The following is a 21418-nucleotide window of genomic DNA, read 5'->3' as shown; positions in this document are numbered from 1 at the left end:
CAAAACGGACATGAATTTGCACCAATAGAAAGCCACCCTTCTACAACGCAACCAATGAGATGTTTTCTTGTAAGAGAAAGGCGGGGCATCTATTCCTTAGCAACGCTTGGATCCCTGGAAGTGGTGGCGGTTGATTCAACATGGCGGCAGCAGCGAAAAGAAGTGAAAATTCGGGGATATTTTGGATGAATGGCGGTACGCTGACTTTTATCGAGCTACATTAGCCTTATCCAACACTTCACAGTTGTATATATCTTACAGGAAGACATAAAGCTTTTCGAAGTAGAGTTATAGTGTTACTTTTACGTCCGTACTAGAAAGTTGTTTTCTCTGAGGAAGTGAGAGAGCTTGTAGCTAATTATAGTTAAGATAAAGATTGCTCACCTAACCACTTATTTCAAGTTGATTTTGGATAGTTTGTTATTGATGATAACTGTATTCATGCTACCTCTTACATTGAGTTAGTCCTGCTAGGTCTCCCAATACAGAACAGAGCAAAAAGAACACTGTAAAAGCCATCTGCAGCTGTTTAATTTGAATGTTAATTTGAGTGTCTCCATCCTCTTTTTGTTATGCCCACACAGTGTCAGATGATGAACAGCCTTTGGTGTTTATTCCTGGTGAGTTCAGTGATAAACAGTTTCTGAAAACTGTAAAACTTTATATAGAGTGGCTCTTATTGTTGTCCTCTTAACATCCTCAGGGGTGGACGGAGAGGTGAAGTCTCAGGCCCCTTTTAACCTGAAACCACTCAGTACCAGTACATCCAAGAAAAGAGGCCACAAGATGGGAGAGAAGAGCACTTCTGACTGCAAAAAACAGGCCAAGCAAAGGAGAGAAGTCAAAAACCAAAGTGATCACTCGGGGGTTTATACTAAGGAAGACGTGTCTGTTCACCACAATGCTGCTGTGATGACACCTCAGACTTTTCTTCCGGTTTCACAGGTATCATAGGATTTTTTTTCCCCATGCGGCTGAACTTTTTTGATTAAATGGCAATATTTAATGCACTGAATTTAAATTCATATAGTGCTTTTTTTTGTCTCAAATAAACCCACTGACCACTTCATTAGTGACGCTTTGCTAATATCAAGTTGAACACCCTTTTGACTTCTGAACTGCCTTAATTCTTCATAAATTCAACAAGGGGCTAGAAAGATTCTTTAAAGATTTTTGTCCATATTGATGTATTAGCATCACACAGTTGCTTCAAATTTGCCACTTTCACATCAATATTGTCAATCTCCAGGTTCGCCAAAACCCAAAGGTGCTCTTTTGCATTGTGAGCTGGTGACTTTTGGGGCCATTTGAGTAGTGAACTCCTCATCATGTTCATGAAATCAGTTTGAGATTATTTGAGCTTTGTGACATGTCATGTGACAGAAGATAGTACACTGGTCATAAAAAGATGAACATGGTTAATACTCAGGTAGACTTTAGTGTCACACCACTGCCATCATGCTAATACAATGCAGGATGGATTCATTCTTTAATGTTATTTACTCCAAATTCTCAGACTACCACCTGGATACCACAGAAGAAATCGATACTCATTAGACCAAGCAATGTTTTTAAATCTTCTATTGTCCAATCTGATGGTTTGAAATGAAGCAGGTCAACTAGACTGCATGAATTGCTGTCATATGATTGGCTGATTTGAACCTAACAAACAGATGAATTTGTTTAATATAGTGGCCAGTGAGTGTATATAGAAACAGTATTGCTACTCTTTATTATTAAATCTGTATGTTTAACTCTTACTCTCATATTCTTAAAGGTCATTTCTGAAGTTAGCAAAGCAAAGAGTGAGGTCTGTCTGAAAGACCTTTGTCCTGAAGATAAGCGACGAATTGCAAATCTCATTGAAGAACTGGCTAGGTATCCAATGTTATTATGAATTTAACAATTTATAGTGATGGAAATTAAAATGTATTTTATTAACTCCTCATATGTTTTCCTTCTTTTTTTTTTTTTTTTTTTTTTAAATGTCTTTTGTTTCCCTGTTCTCTAGAGTGAGCGAGGAGAAAGAAGAGTCGGTGCGGCGTCTGAAAGATGAACAGGGAAATTTTGAATGCAAGATTCAGCAGCTAGAGCAACAGAACCAAATCATAGCACAGGAAAGGGAAAGTATCCTTTCAAAGCAAGCAGACAGCTGCAATGTATAATGCCCTGCTTTTCCTAATGGGCCATATGAAGTGATTTTTTTTTTTTTTTAAGTGAAATGATAAGGCTGCGGATGCTCTTTTGAGAGCTGCATTGGGTTATGTTTATAATCAGTGAAAGCAGATCTGCTCATCTCGTTCTGTCTGAATGTTTGTCAGACAACTTGACCTTCTTTAATGATGTTTGTTTAAACTATTTTGGAACATGCATCTTCACGTGATAAGGCTGCTGCAAAGACACCAAAAAGGAGTTATTGTGCTAAAGCTGATGTTTAAAAAAACCCAAAAGTAAAATATATTTAAGAAAAGACATTTCATAAAGCCAACACCTTGTGGCTCATTATGGTACTTACTGTATATGATTGTATTGTGTGTGCTGTTCAAAAAGAAAGTCTGCAGGGGGCAGTGTTGTCTCAGGCAAGGCTATTTACAGTCTTTGGGCAAGAACCTTCAATCTGATACAAAAGGCAGAGAAGTAGAGCAGATGAATTTATATTACTTGATGTCTGCTGCAGTTGTCTTTTGCGAGTGCTTGTAGCTTATCCGCTGTTGTGTACAGAATCAATTTCATGGTTGGAGCCGTGCCCTAAACCATCTAAATCATCTTATCATCCAAAGATGAATTTTCATATTCACAGAGAAGACCACAGTATTTGCTTTTTACCATGTTTTTTTTTGTCACCCTCCCATACTATTCAGTGTTAGAGAATATCTCTCAGTTTCTCCTGTAGAAAATGAGATCAGACAAGTCAGCACCTGATTCTTGTTGGTCTAACATGTCTTACGGTGCTAGAGTTGTAATGCTACACCCCAATCTGCTGTCTTCATAACAATTCTGCTCAGGTCAAACTAGAGTATGGCCAGCAGTCAATTTAGGTTAAAAACACTGCGAAATATGAAGAGTAATTGACCCGGCTGGTAAATTGCACGATTGGCAACGGCGGCGGGGAAAATTAGGAAAGCACAACTCAATTAAAGGCACTTTGGCTTGGAGACTTGGCATTTACACCAAACTTCTAAACTCCATTAAAAAGGTATTTGAGAGGAAAAAGTGTTCGGATCCAAGCACCTCCGGGGGGGAGAACGTAGTCTTTTAAAGTGTGTGCAAGAGTCACGAAGGCTCTTCTCAGGCAGAAGGTTTCGGCACTTCTCCGAAAGGTTAAGGAGACACCAAAGGCAAACACACTGAATGAGAGTCTTGTCAAGTCTAATTCCATTACGCCTTAGCTTATCTTATCTCACCAAGATTCAGGGATGTCAGGGGTATAAAGAATGTAGGACTATACCTTAGCCCCAAGCCAACTAGGATGAGAAGGAAAAGTACCCTTGATATTTGGGATGTTCAGTTGACATTTGGAGCTGACTGGCACACAGGGCTGAATTTGTGTTTCAGATAGAAAGGATGCTTTTTTACTTCAGGGCATGTTGGCACGAGCACAAGTCAAGGTGGCGTTAGTAACATGGTATACTGTTTTACTTTCTGTATCCAGAACAAGGCACAGCAGGTGCTACATGTAATGCCACTTATTGAGCTGAAACAATTGGAGGGAATCCTGAGGCCATGGAGAGAGGGACACAACAGTTCTGCTGCGTGTTACTAAAATGGCATTTGATAGAAGAATGCCAATGCATTCCTCTATCACAGGAGTGCTAAATCCATTTCTGGCCTTAAAGGTTTTGATGTGTGACATTTACAATGCGAAAATCTAATTTTATCAAGTGTGCTTTTTGTGATAAGCATACATCAAATGCTTGCTTTTGGATAAGTTCAAATTTGTTATGTTTTAGGGGGTTATGATGATTTGGTCTTGTTGTGTAACTCACCTTTTATTCTTGGAAGTAGTGCAGTAGTCCTTTACAATAAATTACTACCTACCAGTGGGTAAATACGACAGCCATTCTTCCTGCAGGAGTATAATAAAAGTGAATGGAACCAGTTGTGAGCCTAATGTAAAATAAATAATGCTTAATAAATGTAATATTTTTTTAATGGACCTTGTGTGTTTTAAGTTTTGGTAGGTGTGCCATTTGACATATTCCATAGACACCAGCCAGTTTGTACTGATGCCAGGTCGTGCATCTGTGCCTCAGAACTGCTATTACTTTAGAGTTCTGATCAATGAGTCTCGAAGATGGCTGAGAATGGTTTTCTTCATCTTCACTCTTGGAAATTTCCAGACATTTTCTAAAATAACTGTAAGATGATGTGTGGAGTTATGTATTGTGAGATTTGGCATTCATGTCTCTTTTTCAGATTCAGCAGTATTGAAGCAGTAATGTAAACCGTCTCCTTCTATTAATTCCCCGCCATTTCTTCCTTACACACATTCATACTCTCACACATATTCACACATCCGTCTCCGCCCCCATACCTCTCACATTCCAGCTCAGGCTCAATCTGTTTGGCACACTGTGCTAAAGCAGGTTTTAAAATATTCCCCCCTCCTGTGCAAATTTGTTCCACCTTGAAGTGGATTTCATTATTTCATTTGAGCCTCGGCCTGACAGGGAAGTGAATCATTTTGACAGACCCCGTCTGAAGCCTCTTCAACCCAAGCCCTTGATTCTGAGTATTTTTGGAGCAGGGGGGAGGAGTAAGTCATTGTTGGCACTTTGCAGCTCTGATGTAAACTAGGGGCTTGCTGAGAGCTTGGCCCCCATTGGCTGGTGTCCAAGCCTGTAGAGGAAGCATGTTTAGTGTAGCGACTGGCTGAGAAGTGGAATCTTATCAGTGTTGCGCCACTCGGTTCAGATTACCTAGCACTTGCTATCCAGGGACTGCATTACCCTGTCAACACATTAACACATGTTATGTTCATCTATACACTGGGATGATATGATGCTGCAGCCTGCTTGGGTGTTCAGCACAGATGGACTTTGCTTGTGTGTTTTAGATTGCGTGTGGTCTCTGCTTTGTATGCCGACATAAAGTGGGAATTGCCTTTTATTGTGGTAAAATATGCATTTAAAAAAAAAACAAAACCCTGAACACACCACACGTTACCTTGGATTGCAGTGAGGTTTCGTTGTATAAGCATGTTCACTATCTCCCCTTTAGGACTTTTATTCATGCTGCATAAATAGACCTCCCAACACAGGTTTCCGTGATGTGATGTCCTTGTGATGTCCTTAAGTTCTGTGTATGGAACTGCTTCCATGGAGATCAGTGAGGCGGTAGAGGAGCCCTAGTTAGACGGAGGGTTCAATCAAAACATTTCCTCGCATTTTTCTAGTGTTTATGGACGCTGTTGCATTGCTGTGTCTGGTCCTCAATTCAAAGTTGTCACCGCTCTCTTCTCTTTCCCTGTGTCTCATTTCCACAGCTTGATTGAAGTCTTCTAACAACCAAAGTGTTTTCTTATGGAGTGTTCTGCCAACTATTCCTTCAATAAGACTCTTCTTTGAACTTTGATTTTCTCTTAAAATGAGGGTTTCTTTTCCAAATGGATGCTGAGAAACTCATCAGCTGGGGGAGCAGGGGCACCATCATAAAAAGATATGGCCTAGAGGAACACACTTTATGGTCAGCTTGGGGGGGAGTGTGTGTACTACTTGCTTTATTGTAGTGTTTGTGTGCGGGCTGTTTACAGTGCAGGTGGGGAATTTGTGCTCTCGTGTCTTGCTGTTTTTATGTTTGTACTAGAGAGTCAGATTGACAATGATTATTGAATGTGTGCGAGTATGTCTGTGTGCAGTCTCTCCATTCTTATGCTCATTATCTTTGTATGTGCGGGTGTGGTGTGGTGCTGCCACTGTCATTAGTGGGGCTCCTGAGGCGCAGCAGTAGTCCCGCTCCAGATTAGTTTTCTTGTGTCTGCCAGCTCTCTGTCTGGCAGATAGCCTGGCGTGGCATTGCCCAGCTCAGCTCAAAACAGCTTGGCCCTGCCCAGATGGTGAAAGCTCTGTGCCACAACAACAACTTTGATTTTGCTGGACTCTTCCCTGTCTCTGTTTTCAGCTTTGCCTTTTCTCTACTTTTCTGGTCCAATGTGTAATTGATTACGGAAACAAGGTTTTAATTCAGATTGTCGATCTAAATCCAGCATCTTCAAAGTAGCACAGGAGAAACTTTTCTTTTACTAAAACTACTTCTCAGCAAAAATTTAACTTGTTAAATAGCTACACGTTAGGGATTTGTAAGATTTATTTATTTATTTATTTTGAATGAAAAGGAAAACTCCTTCCTACTTGAATAAAATAGTGAAGCCAGAATTTCTTTCAGTCACACAATTTGATGGAACTCACTGCATGATTTCTCAGCCAAATCTGGGGAGGTGGTTATGTTTTACTCTAAGGGTTTCTTTTGTTTCAATTTAGCTGTTGTTCTACTTTGTTAGTTACTTAACCCTTGGTCCTCCAGGTCTGCAGCAGCAGTACAAAGAGTGCCAGGAGCTGCTTGGGCTCTACCAACAATACATTTCTCAGCAACAGGCAAAGCTCAATCAGTCCATTGCCCAGCTTAGCCAGCCATCAAGTCACCGCAAGGTAACATATGGGATAAAATGGTTGTGTGTGTGGTGTGTGTTATAGGTTATATGTACACATATTTCCTATTATGTTTCTATTGCAATGGAAAATGCACAATAAAATGACAGCCATTCTCCTATGGGAGCCACATTCAGGCAATAGCCCTGTTTGCCATCAGTCACATACAAAAAAATCCAGTGGAAACACATGCAAGAGGCATTGTTCCATGGCCAAGTGCCATAATAATTTATAACAAATCACTACAGTCCACAGTCACTACCTCAATATGACTACAACCTAGTAAAAACTCTCTCAAGGTGACACTTAAAAGGCGAAGATGCCTCTCTGGCTGCAGCCTCTGTATGAATGGATGACTTGGCCAACCTGAATAATGTGTGTTTGCCTGCTCTCTGACCCTCAGCAAATTAGTCAGTCTCTTTCTCAGTCTACTATAAAATGGGCTTTTCTCCTTATGTTTATCTCATAATGTTCATGATCTTTGCTCACCTGTCACTTGTGTTTAGCTGAAAAACACAGGTTTATCCCTTTTATATTACAGCTATACAAGGTCCATGGTGAAATCACCACTTTAGCACAGGAGGATCATCAGTGTCATCATCATATCATTTTCATTACCAGTGTCTACAGAGCACGTGCTCAGCTACTACCTTTTATATGAACTGTTCTTTGGGATCTCTTAACTCAGTACACAGCCACAGTAATTATGTGCACAAATGGAAGGAAGTAGACCAAAAAAGATGCCTTGGGTCGCAGCAGCTCACATAGAGTGCAAGTGAAATGTGAGTTCTTGTGAAATTGCTCTTGCAAGCAAATGGGGAGCTTTTACGGCACATAGTAACGCGAGCAAATTAGGTTGCTAAGCGAGGCCTAATTCCGTATTGGTAAATTTCAGCTTTGCAGCCAGCTCTAAATTAAAGTTTTATGGAGCAGTCGAATGTTTTGGCTGAAAAACTCCCATCAGTTTTTCAGAGGCTTCCTTAATGGGCCAAAATACATTAATTGTCCTCTTTGTTCTCTGTCCAGGTGCACAGTAGTGAGGAACTCCCCAATAGGACATCTACAAGCAGAGCTAATAGCTCACTCTTTGATGGCTCATACCTCAGTCCTGCTGCTACGGGAGGACCACAAGCTCGAGCATACAGGAATGGTTATGGAAGAAGAGGAGCAGTACGGACATTTAGGAGCACTGCTTGTCTTTCTTGTGATGGACCGTTAAGTCCAACTCATGGGCCAGTCATACAGCGTAATTGTCAAAAAATGGAGTGCAGGGGCCCACACTCATCCCACAGATGTGAGTGTTGTGAATGCAGGGATCAAGGCACTGTCTGTGGAACCCAGCAGCAAAGAATTCACAGTTCCTCTCGTCTGAGCCACCATGATACCTTTAACCAAGATGAGTGTAAAAGGTACAGTATTCAGCCATAGTCTGTTATTCCACATACCAGCATTACTTTCCTTTTTTCATGTTGAAAATTTTAGCAAGGCACAAAGGAGATGGCATGTAACATGCATTCCCACATAGGCTCCATAGTGGGAATATCATGGACTCTGGGGCCAAGGAAGCTCTGACCAGGCCTCTGCTGGGTCAGGAGGACTGGGAGGAGAAGAGGCACCAGCTGCTGCTGCAGAAGATGCAGTTAGAGATGGAGAGAGAGAGGCTGCATGCACGCCTGGCAGAGCAGGAGGAAAGGCTCCAGAGACAGAATCAGCAACTACAGCAGTCACATCTTGATTACAAAAGGTAGAACGGTATCTGCTGTTGACGGTAGTTACTTTGGTACATACATTACGTGTCTGCAATCCTTGGTCTTTTCATATGTTGTGTCATCCTTCAGTTTATACCATTGCAGACTATTTTAACTTGCTATATCTTTGTTAGATTTCAACCAGCTACTCAAGCTGAGGTCAGCACTTCTAATACTAGGAGTGATGTTACAGAAGTGCAGAATCCTTCTCACCAAGATATACCCTACAGGTAAAGCAAATTTTGTCATATACAGATATTGCACACCAACCAGACACATGTGAAAGGAACATTAATGCATTTTGTATGTTGTCTACAGTGTGTGTGATGATGCAGGAGTACATCTTGGAGGACAGAGCTTGCATGAAAAACATCCAGAAACTGTACCTAATCCTCTGAACAATGGCAGTGGTAAGCTTGTATTTTCAATTAATCAATAAAGTGTTTGCACAGTTTAGCTTGAGACAGGGGAACAGTTTAGCTTGAAATACATATTTTAGCACTCTCATGTATCACTAAAATACCTTGTTAAATTTTTAATAAAAAAAAGAAAATATATCCTTTTCTTGACCTCAGAATATTTAAAACGGCCCACAAAGGACATGGCCACATCTCCTGCTGAATCACCTGCAAGCCTGAGGAAGCACACATCAGTATCTGCAAACCAAAAGACTCCAGACACCAGGTAACAAACATCAATAAACAATTTAATAAACATTTATTGTAATAGTTTGTAAGTTCATTAAAGTGCTGTACAATGTTTATAAGGGTGGTCCATTTTTAGCAATTATATTGGATAATGTAGTTCTCAGAAGAACAGTCTGTGTGGTTGAATTATTTATGTTAATGTGTTAAAGTGTTACAGTGTCCAGCATAATATTTTTCCCTTATACTACACAAGAAATACAAAATTTTATGTTATAAAGGTAAATCGAACAAATATTCAGTAACTAAAGCTTTAAAGTAAATGTAGTGGAGTAAATGCTATACCCCTTTTTAGACTCGCCCATGATTTGTGTATCGCTGGGCTGGGGTAGCTGCTGTCTGCTCCAGCAATCATTACAAAAAGTCAGCCAAATTTAAAGATTGTGGCAAACTAAACAAGCAGTTCATCTGCATATCTTGACAGCTTTCATTTGAGCAATTTCTTAGTTTGTTTGTGCTGCTGCTGTGTAAAATGCACCAGGGGTGGGTTGGAGCAGCTGAAAAGTAACTTTTCTTCACATTTAATCTAACTGAACATTTGGGGTGTTGTAGGACTTATTGGTATACTGACTGTAAGAAAAAACACTTCTCATATGTGAGAGTACATGATCACTGAAAAAGCCTTCACTGACCCCAACAGGCCAGCAGTTAGCCAGTCAGGGTCCCCAACATACTTTATTATTATTATTATTATTATTATTATTATGTATTTATTTATTAACTGACCCGTCCCCATCAGGCCACCAGTTATGGTGAATCCTGTGCCAGCAGATTTGTGATTAAAAACATATATGAAAAATCAACACAGTTCAAACATCTGAAGGTTGTAAGAAGTTATGAATCTGTGTTTATCTAAAATTCTGAACTGAGGGCCCTCAGTTAAGGAATGTTTTCCACAAGGAATTATGGGTGAAATAAAGGTAGCAGCTTAGAAACTAGGTGATAAATTGGAGTGTTTTATTAGTGGTCTGTGGCAACGAGTGTCTTTTCCTCCTGTTTTCAACAAAAAGATTACAGCAGATTTAGAATATAAGTATTTAATTTTTTTTCCTGGGCTTGCTGTTGCTGCAGTGTTTGTGGTTAAATGATGACTTTTCTTAGTCTAGCTAACTTTTCGAGCTGCAAGAAGCTAATTGAAGCTTTTTACTGGGCTAGCTAGTGCTGCGGCCAGCCTGTCAGGAGACATGCTGTGTTCCATTAGTCGTCCTAGCAGGGATCCTGCAGCAGGTGTAATTGAACAGACTTCTGGATGCACCACCCCCCCTCTCGCTCAGCCACAGAAATGAGACGAAGAAAGCAGAAGTGAGGGAGAGATGTTAAAAGTGTGTTTGAGGGTGAGAGCATTGGATAAAGTGAAAAATGGGAAGCGAGGAAAGGTAGAGCAGGTTCAGATGGATAGTAGTGGAAACGGTGAGAAAGATGTAAGAAGGGGGGAGAGGGGATTTGAAGATGGGGATGAATCACTGAGTGCAAGCATTTCCTAAAAATGCAAAGGATTTTTAGGAAATGCTAAAAATTACATGGAATAGTAATTAACCTGACTGTGTGTTGTCTTAATGTGTGTGCAATGTGCATGTTCAGTTGGACTCCAAGGCTGCAGTGGAATTAAATGCAAAAAAAAATATCAGATGCTAAAAAATAATTTGTGATTCTGCACAGCTTTCCTTTAAAGCTATTATTATTTCCACACTGGAGCAATTCTTTTCTGTAATGTCAGATTTCCTCTACCTTCTTGTAAATGCAGTGGTAGATAGTAGATACACTAGCTGTGAGACAGCCTCCCCCTCCTTGTTTTGAAGGATAGTTCTTCAAAACACCTTGAAGTTTCCAACTTCTGACGATTAACTCTTAAATAAAGCAGCGCCTGGTCCAAGTTGAACTGTGAGCTCTAGCAGATGCCCATTAATTCCAGCAGGGGATCTGGAGTATCAGATCGTATTACCATTCATTTTCACCTCCAAAGCCTATTAAAATTGTGCTACTCTTAGATACACAATGTCTTCTTTTTTTTTTTTTTGTGCCAGTAATGAGGAAGCCTGTGTCTCAGATGCCTTTTGTGGTTTTCCTGCAACATGTTTTTTTCATGTGCATCTTTTCAGATATTTATAATCCTTTGGTAATCCACTGAATCGTATTAGACATATGTCTTTCCCTTAGCTGGTGTTCAAAATACCGAGCATAAAAATAGTTGTAAAAGAATTCAGTGAATGAAGTGAAGGCAATATGTTGTTGCTCTGAGCTCATCAGAAACCTGTCAGAGCGGCCTGACTTTAGCAGATCAGTAATGTGTGGTTTGGTGCTAGTTTTCAAAAATACTTATTTTCATCTGTGGTGGTGGAGGGGGGGTGGGGGTGGGAAATCTTCAGTCTTTTATAGCTTTGGTTAGTGAATCATGGGAACAACCACATCAAGTTTTGCTATTTTAGGTTGTTTAAAGAAAGAATGGCTTTGTTATCACTATTAAACTTGTGTTTTATTTAAATATCATTAAAGATAAAAAAAACAACAACAACAAAACCAAACAAAACCAAACAAAAAAATCTTACTGAAAAATTCCCCATGTTACCTGAAGCGTTCTCCTTCACTTGGCAACAAAATAGCTCTTGTAACCATCTAATCTTAACCAATTCGATGTTGATGTGCAAATTGTACAACCAAACTGAGGTTAACATTAAGTGACCTTTTTAATCCTTTCATGATTCCTGTGCTAGTTAGTAATGAGACAGTTCCAGCGCACACCGCCCATCTCATCTTGATCCTTCCTGCCATTGCCCGCCTGCTATTGATTGGCCGGGAAATTGACATGCGGGATATACACAGTGGCCATTATAGGTTTTTTATCTTACTGTTTGGACTGCAAATGAAAAGAGGCGCCGGGGCGAGACGGCTATCTTTAATGAAAGAGAGAAGCCAAACAAGCAGTGAAAGTTATGAGTGGGAAGGAGGTGGTGAGTAGCATATGCTGAAGAAGTTTTCTGAAAATTTTTATCTGGCCTCATGGAGCTAGAAAAGAGAAACAGAAGCTCTGTAACTGTTAAATTGGGGAAAATGAAGTCCAGTAGTTGTGTTTTATTTATTTATTTATTTTTATCGTACTCTGAAGACTGAAGAGTTTGAAGCATTTAAAAAGTATTTGAAAGCAGAGCAGCGCACATCTACTGTTTCACAGTATTCATTATAACACGTTTTTAAATTTCAAAATCAAGGTGAAACTTTGTCCGAGTCTCCTTTCTGTTACATTTCTTGTCCTAAGGATAAAAGATAAATGCTTTATGCTGGCAACATGATGTCTCCAGATGCTCTCAAAAGGACCCGACATTCCAGGTCCAAAACCTTATTTTTCTCTTTTTTTAAAAAACAGTGACAGAAACGTGTGTTGCTGCTACTGCTCTCCATGTATTTTATCTGTAAGCACACAGTAAAAATGATTCTGCCAGGACTCCCTTGGGAGATATAAATATCCAGCACCAAATCACAACTTTACTTCATGCAAACTGGAGCCAAGAAATGAAGTTCTTTGTCGCACCGTATACCCCCTCTGAAAATCTATTGGCATTCTTCTCTTTGGCCTCCATGCAATCTCTGTGCCAGCAGCCCTCCCTCGCCCTACCCATTGCCACCCCCCCAATACTGCTGCCCAAACTATACCCCCTACCCCCCATACTACCCTTGTTATAGATTGTGACCGCCGGTAAGTGATGCATTATTCATTACCAACATGTCGTTTGTTGATGGATGGCTGTTTGAGAGCCCTGTCCGTTAAATAAATCAACAAATAAAAATGCAAATTCTCACATTTCGAGCGAAGCAACCCAGCCAAAGTCCCTCCCCCACATTCCCTCTCTGCCTCCATCTCTATCCACAAAGCAGCAGTCATTTCCAGACTCTCTCTTACAAGCGGGCACACACACACACTCCTTCTCACTCATGCTCTCAGACTTTCTCCTCTTTTCTCCTTTGCTGTTGACAGGCAGGAGACCAAATGAGGAAGACAGATTTACTTAGTTGAGCTTCTTTTCTTGTTTTTTTTTTTTTCTTCCCCCAATCAAATCCCTGTGCTCAGACATGTACATACATGAATTCATGTTGCTAAAGCAAAATATAGCCCTTTAAAAGCCTTTTCGGCTATTGATATGTGAAGCCTGAAGTTAGTTTGAAAACATGACATATCAAGGTCCATAGTTACGTGTTGAGGAACATAAATGCGCCCCGATTGGAAGTTTCACCACTGCGTCTGTGTGCTGACCACCCGCATGCATATCAACAAGTACATCCCAAGGATCGGCCTTACCTGGGAGAGCTGTGTGCAGAGCCGCGCAATGCAAATCGATGCGGCTTTAAACGAGCAGAGAATTATGTTAGCAACATCAGTCGAGCGTGCTTTAAAGAATTCATGTTTTGTATCTGGAATGGCCGTCGTTCGACTGTGTATACACTGAATAATTTATCAAACCAGCCAGACTGAGGGATTGAATCTCTATTAGCTTAATCTCCCCTGTTTTGGTTTATTTATTTCACCGCACATTCCCCTCATTTCTATTCCAGGGGAGAAGGCACTGGGTTCTCTCCCCCTTGTTCTCTCACACCTGCAAGAAACTGTGTTTTTCTGCTGGGACGCCCCAGTGGTTTTGACTTGTTAACGCTGCTTGTTAGGGTTCAGTAGGCACTTCACCAAGAAAGATTTGTTAACACTTGTATGAAAATATTTGTCGTTCACCTTTCAGTTGTTAACACAGACCACAAGAAAGCAAAACTCTCATCCAAGTGTTTTTTTTTTTTGCTTTGTTTTTAGCTCTAACTGGATGTTGCTTTGTACATTTGTGATGTCAGTCTCTCAGCTTGCACTGTTTATGTGCCCTCATAGTTAAGCAGAATGTAACTGGCAGGCTTTGTGTGCATTCCTCTGCTACAATGAAACCACAATGAGAAAGCTCATTTAAAGTGTTGCCTCTGTACAGGGCTCATAAATGTAGCCTGTGTCAATTCAACCTTTGAAACAAGCTGTGGAGGCTAAAAAAGCAAAAAGGGGGCGGGGCGGGGGGGGGGGGAGAGAGAGAGAGAGAGAGAGAGAGAGAGAGAGAAAAAAACCTAACCTAAAGTTTTTCTTTTTTTTCAGGTTGGACTTTTCTCTGGTTGAGTTATTGGATATCTTTAGTCCTGTTTCTGCACCTGAGCAATGCAAGACAACCACTCAAAGAGCCAGAGCATTGCAACACAGACCGGCTCATACTGCCCCCAAATCAGTGAGCCGAACCATGCTTACCCCTGGTGGACCTCGTCCTCAGAGCACTCAGCAAGACCTGGAAGAAAGCAAAATACTAGAAGATATTTTCTTCATTTGCTGACGAAAAAAATGAGGTGCATGAAAAAGATTCAGTCACTGGATATTTACCAGCTGTGTCCATTTTTTATTTTTATTTTTTTAAATAAATGTTTTTCATTTAACTTTTTATTGGCTTTCTAAAATCAGAATCAATGTGACACAGTAGATTGTGATATTGTGAATTCTACCAATATTGTGATATTGGTAGAATTTTTTGGTAGAATTTTTTAAAATACTAATAAATGTTTATTTTTCAAGCCTCGTTTTTAAAAAATTGCCAATATGACATATAAGTTTCCACTGTGCATCTGGCTAAAGGATGCAAATTTTATAAATCTCTGATTTACTGGAAATATTATACATAGTCGGTTCCATACATATGTGACAACTATCCTGTAGCAGACAGCTGGTGCCATTGTGTAAACCCCAAAGTAACGAGGGTAATCTTATATTAAGAAGTTACCAATCAGCAGTAATTATGACACAACACAGAGTATTTTATTCTAGACTGTGCTTTATTATTGGGCTAAGCTGAGACGCATCATTCATTTAGAATTACAAAAGAAGAGTCCAGGGGACCAGAGAATGGTGCAGTCTGGAGAGATGGGGGCGGGAGCCTAAAGCGCGCTGCCCATCAGAAGCTTGGCTCATCAGGAACCTGGCAAAGCTTAATATGCAACATTCATCACCCCCCTCCATATGTGCTGAAATTGGGAAATAGATTTCCAGAACACTTTGAAAACCACATGAAGTAAAATGTGATTCTAGCAACACTACTGAGCTTTAGAAATAAAAATCACTGATAACAGCACCGGAAAAAAAATATGATAGGAACTCAAATTTCTTTTGGATGAAATAGTGCAGTTTTCATTGAATTTTGTTCTCGGTAGAACACGTGAGTTGAACAAGATCAGAGCTCTGTTGAACAAAATGAAGCACAATGGGGAGAATAGGAAGGGCAGGGAATACAGTTTTCAAAAGTCGTTTACAATAAACCAGACATTAGTTCATTAAATATTAGCAGCAACTTATACTGACCTCAAGGCGTCTCTTCTGATTGAACAGTTGATTTAAGATGTGTTTAACTAGGGATTACTATTTCCCCCACTTTGCTTAACGGTGGCATCTTATTTTGAAACGATCTTTTAACAAAGCTTTTCCTTTTTTTTTAAAAAATGAACAGAACAGTATGCATTTATAATTACAAATATACATAAGGCTTTAGTGTTGTACTGCATTGTTGTGAGTAGTTTGCAAGCCACAGGAAAAATGTAGAAGCAGTCTTAGTAGTGGTTAAACTTCCAATACTTGAGCGGTAAGATGTGTCGCGATTCAAGGTAACGCTTGCAAGCAAACAGATCAGTGTCAGTAATGAGAGCTCAGATCTTGGCTCAAACAGCACAAATAAATAAACAAATAAATAAACAGACAATGAAATAAATAATTCAAATCGGTCTTTGACATCACTTGGTCAAAAGGAGCGTTTTTCTCCGTCATCAAAGAAGTTCTGAAGGCATGGTCCTGCAGACAGGAACAATGATCATCTGTGGACCACAACAGTGGCCCATGCATGTCATATAAAAACTATTTGGTCACGTACCAACTCATAAAAAAATAATGCCATGAAAGCATGCTTATCATTTCAGACATGACTTATAAATAAATATCTAAACAAACAGATAAATGAATAGAACCCATTAAAGTATTTCTTTTTTGTTTTTTTTTATAAAATAGGTCAATGTGTGTCTAAGCTCTAACTGAGGTCAATGCTCTCCCTGACTGTATTCTGGATAAATGCCTTGGTCAGGTCCTACAGTTTGTACCGTATCCTAGCGAATATTTTTTTTTGTACCTGGTTTTAATGAGCATTATCATGTTTTCATTCATATATTTTTTTAAGTATTTAAATTACTTTATCCAGTCCTTGTAGATAGAAGTAAAAGTCCTATAAAATATGCAAACCTATGTACAGAGGAAAACAGAGCAAAAAAAGAAACAATTTACAGTATATTCATCAGTTTATGTATATATTTATATATATATATTTATATTCAAACTTCCTCTGTTTCTTGTTTTTGAACCACTAAACTTTGTTTTTCACTTTTCTCATGTAAACTTGCAGCTTAAAGTTGGAGCAAATGAAGATGAGGTGCTTGGCATTTGAGTTCTCGCACATCTTTCTGCATCTGCTTACTTCGTTCGCCGTGGGAAAAAAATGACTGATTGCTCAAACAAATCATACGAGAAGCACAGACTGTGATGGCAGTTTTTTTTCTTTCTAATTTTCTCAGAGCAGCGGGGCAGTCAAAAAAGGGCACACAGTGCTGCGATCAGGGACACCAGACATATGATATTTAGCCTCGGATGTTATTGTTAGACAGAGCCAGGTCAGGCTGATGAGCTAGAGGTTTCGTACTAATCCACCAAAGTTAGTGGAAGAAAAGAACAAAAAAAGAGATCTCGATGGTCATCAGGTTTAACTGTAGGCCACGCTCAGGAGATTGTTAAGTGGCACACGCACAAACAGAGGCATTCTGGGATGTGCACTGGTGTCTTTTAGACTCACTGGATTTGGAAGGTAAATGTTAAATTATTCAAACTGCTAAAAAGGTTAAACAGAGACACTGGGGAAATGGCATAATGAGCAGTTTATAGGAAAACTAGTAACAGCACCCAACAGGAAGCATTGTCTTCCAAAGTGTCATATAGCCTTATAAATATTCATATATATAAATATTCATTGAGTAATCTCCACCAGCTCAATATGTGTTGAATGCAGGGTCTAATAAATCCCAGTCTGTTGACCTTTTTCAGGTTTATAGTAGGTGTTTATACCATTTTTGTAGACTATTATGAGAAACTGTACGCTAAAGCAATATGAAACCAGCCTCGGTGATACAGCAGGCGTAATGGGTAAATGGTTTTTCACACTTATTGCTTCATTTTACAGTTTCATTAGAGCTTTTATCTTTATATATATATATATATATATATATATATATATATATATATATATATATATATATATATATATAAAATTGCATGAAGACTTAACGTAAGGCAATATAACAATTTCTAAAAGATATGCTTCATGTCAAGTATAAATCCTTTTTTTTTCTGTTCAAAGGGAAGCCAGCTCTATGACATATTCATCAATATTACATCTCCTTCACAGCCATTAACCCTCTCAGGCTCAAATCAGGTTTTTGTTACTAATGCACAAAAGTATACCTGCAGTGGTACTTCTGAGTAAAAAAACCTCATAAAATATGTATTTGGGGTAATCAGGTTGTTAGTTTTTAACTGTTGCAAATCTGCAACGCCTGCCTTGAGAGGGTTAAAATCCTCCTGCTCGGTCCAGTAAGCTCAGTCGCATCCCTTATCAAGCCACATCGTGCCCATTTCAGCCCTGATTTTTACCCTTTATTACCTTCCAACTAGTGGAACTTAGTCTCAGGTGCCTTGCACACAACTTGAAAAGTTAGTGCCTGTGCTAGAAGGTTACCTAATGCCCGCTTTTGTTTGAAGTTTGAAGTGGTATCGCATGAATCTACATTAGACCTAAATGCTTTTTTTCACCCCCCAAAGACAATGATGGACCAACAGTGCTTGGACAATTTTTGTTATATTTGACATGCACTGAAGCTCTCTACGCAGCTGAAAAAATGATATGGATCAGGCTGTAGTTTTGACATCATAATAGCGCGCTGGCTACTTGCAGTAGTGTGTGTGTGTTCAGTTTTTTTTTCTTTGTTTTCTGAGAGCACAGTGCTTGATGGCAGATTCTGCAGGTGACAAGGCACACCTTGACATGGTGACAGCCCATACGCTACATGCACTTTACTGAATGCAAAAGAGAGCAAGGGTTGTGAGACATTTTCATTTTGGTTCAAGTTTCAAAGAGAAGTTTGTGTGTGTATGCATGTGTGCGTGTGTGTGTATGTGTGTGTAAGCTCAAAAGATATGTTTGGAATAGAGTCGAAGATAATTGTCCTTTTCCTCTAAAATCATCTAGCCTGATTCTCTTAAAGCCTGCTACTGAGATTGGCTTTTTGCATTTTCAGATAATATGTACACCATATGTGTTTCATCACACATGAATCTTTTTAGCAATATATTGTGTGTCAGCATATAGGTAATCAGAGAAAGGAATGCCTGCAGTTTTGGGAGCTGCCAGATTTGCGATTCTTCCCAAGCAGAGCAATGCTTCAAACTCCAGCTAAAATCTACAAAAAAATTACAGCTCAACATAGTCAGTAGCCGTTCTATATACAGACACACATATATAAAATATGTGCATATAAATACATATATTTGTGATTAATATCTATTTATCCATATATACTGTATATATGAATACATTTGCTTGAATGCCTGTTATACATATATATGTACTGCAAATATAAACAAGTTCATATATTTCAAACATTTCTGATGTTATTCTATCTATGAGGTTAGGATGTCAAGTTAAAAAAGATAAGGCTGTGATACAGAGCAGCCCCTCCCATGCACTCGCCATCCCTCCCGAGACAAAATGAGAAGAGAAAAAAATAAACATTTTGAGTAATTGTAAACTAGCGAAGTGAGAGACCCCATTTGGTCATCTGAAATAGTTTTGCCTGTATTCAAAAAGCATATCAGCAATATATATGTATATATACATGTGTTGTATATATTCGTAATGTACACTTCTTTTAAGTGCAACTCCCCAGCCAGTTAACGCTGGCTGACAGAGATGCAGTGGTCCGAGTATATTAGAGCTACAAGTCCTCAGCAATAAAAATGTTTGGTCTTTTGGTCCCTAAAACAACTAAGGAATGATGGATAAGACTCCCTGGAGACTGTTGCTATGGCGCTCCTCGGCAACGGTATCCCCTGGAAACGGACAGGCACTCCGAGCTAAAGATGGCCATCCCAAATCGAAGCCAATCTGTGTTGTGAAAATGTCACATTCCTACTTAAGTTCTCTCTCAGAGAATTTGTCCCTTCTTCTTTCAAATCTTAAAAATTGGTCTTCAAAACTCAATTGCTCCACACCATCTTAATGAAAGATCTCCTACGGCAATCCGCTATTATGTTTTTTGTTTGTGGTTTTTTTTGTGGTTGTTTTTTTTTTTTTTTTTTTGTTATTTTTATATTTTTTTTTTCAAAGTTTTGTTCTTGTTGGACTTTTGACATCCGTATTCCTTTCAAGAGTTCAGCGGGGTTGGTCATTGTAAGGAGGTTTGATGTAGTTTCTTTTACTTTTTTCTCCTCCTTTCTTTGTTCAAGTAAAAGTTTTTGTGGTCCAGAAAAGGTAGCTGTCATTCAAGCAGGGTTTTGTGGGGAAAGAAGTGTGTATATGTGTGCAGAAGAGGGAAAAAAAAGTCCTGGGGCTAACCAGGCTGGTACAAATTCACTCTGAGTTCCAAAGTTTTAGTACATCCAAAAAGGAGGTGTCCTTGACTCGGTCATCGCTCTCTCTCTCTCTTCTCTGTTTTCTGAAGCAGCCTCAGTGGTCCAGATGTTGAGTTTGCACTCAGTGGTGGGTAGCAAATAATCAACAGCTCAACAAAACCTGAAAAGCACAGAAGAAAAAGGGACTGTTTGAGTAAAGGAACGTGTGGAGAAACAACACAAGGTTTCACATTTTGCACCTCGATGCATTGATGCTTGCACTTTTCCACAGAATAGCCACTGGCTCGAGCTTTTCTGCAGATCGCTTAGTTTCCTAGAAAACTGCACTTTGATACCAGCAGCTGTACGGTTTGAAGGTGTGTCTAGCTTTGCGGTTCATTTGTGCACTTGCTTGGATCTGATTTAGATAATTGAATGAGACAGCTAGGTCGCTTGCCGTTGAACTTTGATTACACATTTCTACATTACACTGGAAAACAAGAAAAATGACGGGGAGATATTTGCTTTGATTTTTAAATGTATTTTTCTTTGGAAGCAATGACATCACCAGTGTTGTGTGTTCCTTCACTGTTGATTCTTGCTGTATTTACATGCAGATGGAGCGGTGCAGAATACTTAACAGGACACCTGCCTCTCTAAAGCGTCTTAGCCAGCACTAAGACTCTAAGTCCTGGTGTGGATAAACAAAGATCATTTTGCTGAGACAATTTTCAAAACAAATCAGTGCTCATCCTGCAGTGAATTAATCTGGCTTCCTGGCTGCAGCTCCGTTATTATCTTCTACGCGATGAAACAAATTTTTCGTTTCTATTAAAAAACAAACTGTTCAATCCTGTTTTTGAAATGGTGAAGGGATTCTAATCGAGACACACCATACCGTGTCATTAGATGTTAAATAAGAGTACTCTAGCTTGCTGTTGTGCCAACAGTGTGTTATTATTCTATTTTATACTATTTTTTATTTTTTTTAGATGATAATGCCAATAGTAAAGCTGGTGATGCAAGTCGAAAAGCAGCTCGCTAATCAGTTGAGAGCGTAATGACGCTCTGGAAATAAAAAAAAAGGAAATCAGAAGATGTTTTCTCCAACATTCAGTTTAAAAAAATCCTTTTACATATCAAAAGGAGTGGCGGCACACATTTGATGAAAAATTCATATGAGATTGCTCTTCCACCTGCAGTGATTTGCCTCAAGACACTGTCTGGTATGGTTCAGTTAGTTTGTGAGTGGGTGATAAGTTGCCCTTGAATGAAGTCATCAGTAGTGAATGAACGACACAGCCTAAACTCTCCATCACACAGATGAAGGGAGGAGACAAAGAGGAACAGCACAATTACCTGCCTGAGGGGTAATAAATGCCTCTCCCTTGGAAGCACTTTCTTCCCTGTGCAACATGCTGAACCATTTACCAATTATCTTTTACCTACGGGGTAACATACAGGGTCACTTACTGTAAAGTCGTTCTGCAAATAGAGGAGGCTACTCAAGTAAGTGCTTCTGCTTTTTTTTTCTTTTTTCGGTCAGCCTGGAAGCTGACATCAAAACAAGGTTTCACTTTCAGTATAGATAGACACGTCTTATGGTGCATAATTACATTT

At 39.4% G+C, this 21418-nt stretch overlaps 2 protein-coding genes across 12 annotated transcripts in view; one reads left to right on the top strand and one right to left on the bottom strand.

Annotated features, from left to right (window-relative positions):
* The first annotated feature begins 3 nt into the window (after nucleotides 1-3).
* On the top strand, nucleotides 4-14519 carry kiaa1328 (KIAA1328 ortholog). The gene is made up of 12 exons (XM_085160591.1): nucleotides 4-195; nucleotides 585-620; nucleotides 704-945; nucleotides 1778-1878; nucleotides 2012-2127; nucleotides 6523-6647; nucleotides 7674-8056; nucleotides 8173-8391; nucleotides 8530-8625; nucleotides 8714-8805; nucleotides 8971-9079; nucleotides 14216-14519. The coding sequence occupies exons 1-12, from the start codon at nucleotides 141-143 to the stop codon at nucleotides 14442-14444; spliced, it is 1803 nt and encodes a 600-aa protein (XP_085016717.1). The 5' UTR covers nucleotides 4-140; the 3' UTR covers nucleotides 14445-14519.
* The window catches only part of celf4 (CUGBP, Elav-like family member 4), a 93895-nt gene continuing 86941 nt past the window's right edge, over nucleotides 14465-21418 (bottom strand). For all 11 annotated transcript variants that reach the window (XM_085160602.1, XM_085160600.1, XM_085160603.1 and 8 more), the window contains one exon: nucleotides 14465-19979. The gene's annotated coding sequence lies outside the window, so the exon portion shown is untranslated. The remainder of the gene's footprint in view (nucleotides 19980-21418) is intronic.

Source organism: Neolamprologus multifasciatus, chromosome 5, assembly GCF_963576455.1.
Source record: "Neolamprologus multifasciatus chromosome 5, fNeoMul1.2, whole genome shotgun sequence".
Taxonomy (NCBI): Eukaryota; Metazoa; Chordata; class Actinopteri; order Cichliformes; family Cichlidae; genus Neolamprologus; species Neolamprologus multifasciatus.
Note: the sequence above shows the minus strand (reverse complement) of the source record. Positions and strands in the feature narration are given on the sequence as shown.

What these genes read in the sequence shown, in the direction of transcription:
- kiaa1328 (XM_085160591.1), top strand. Translation starts at nt 141, where the DNA reads ATGGCGGCAGCAGCGAAAAGAAGTGAAAATTCGGGGATATTTTGGATG. An exon ending in CTTTTCTTCCGGTTTCACAG is followed by an intron (nt 946 to 1,777) that starts GTATCATAGGAT and finishes ATATTCTTAAAG; the next exon opens with GTCATTTCTGAAGTTAGCAA. An exon ending in TCACATCTTGATTACAAAAG is followed by an intron (nt 8,392 to 8,529) that starts GTAGAACGGTAT and finishes TATCTTTGTTAG; the next exon opens with ATTTCAACCAGCTACTCAAG.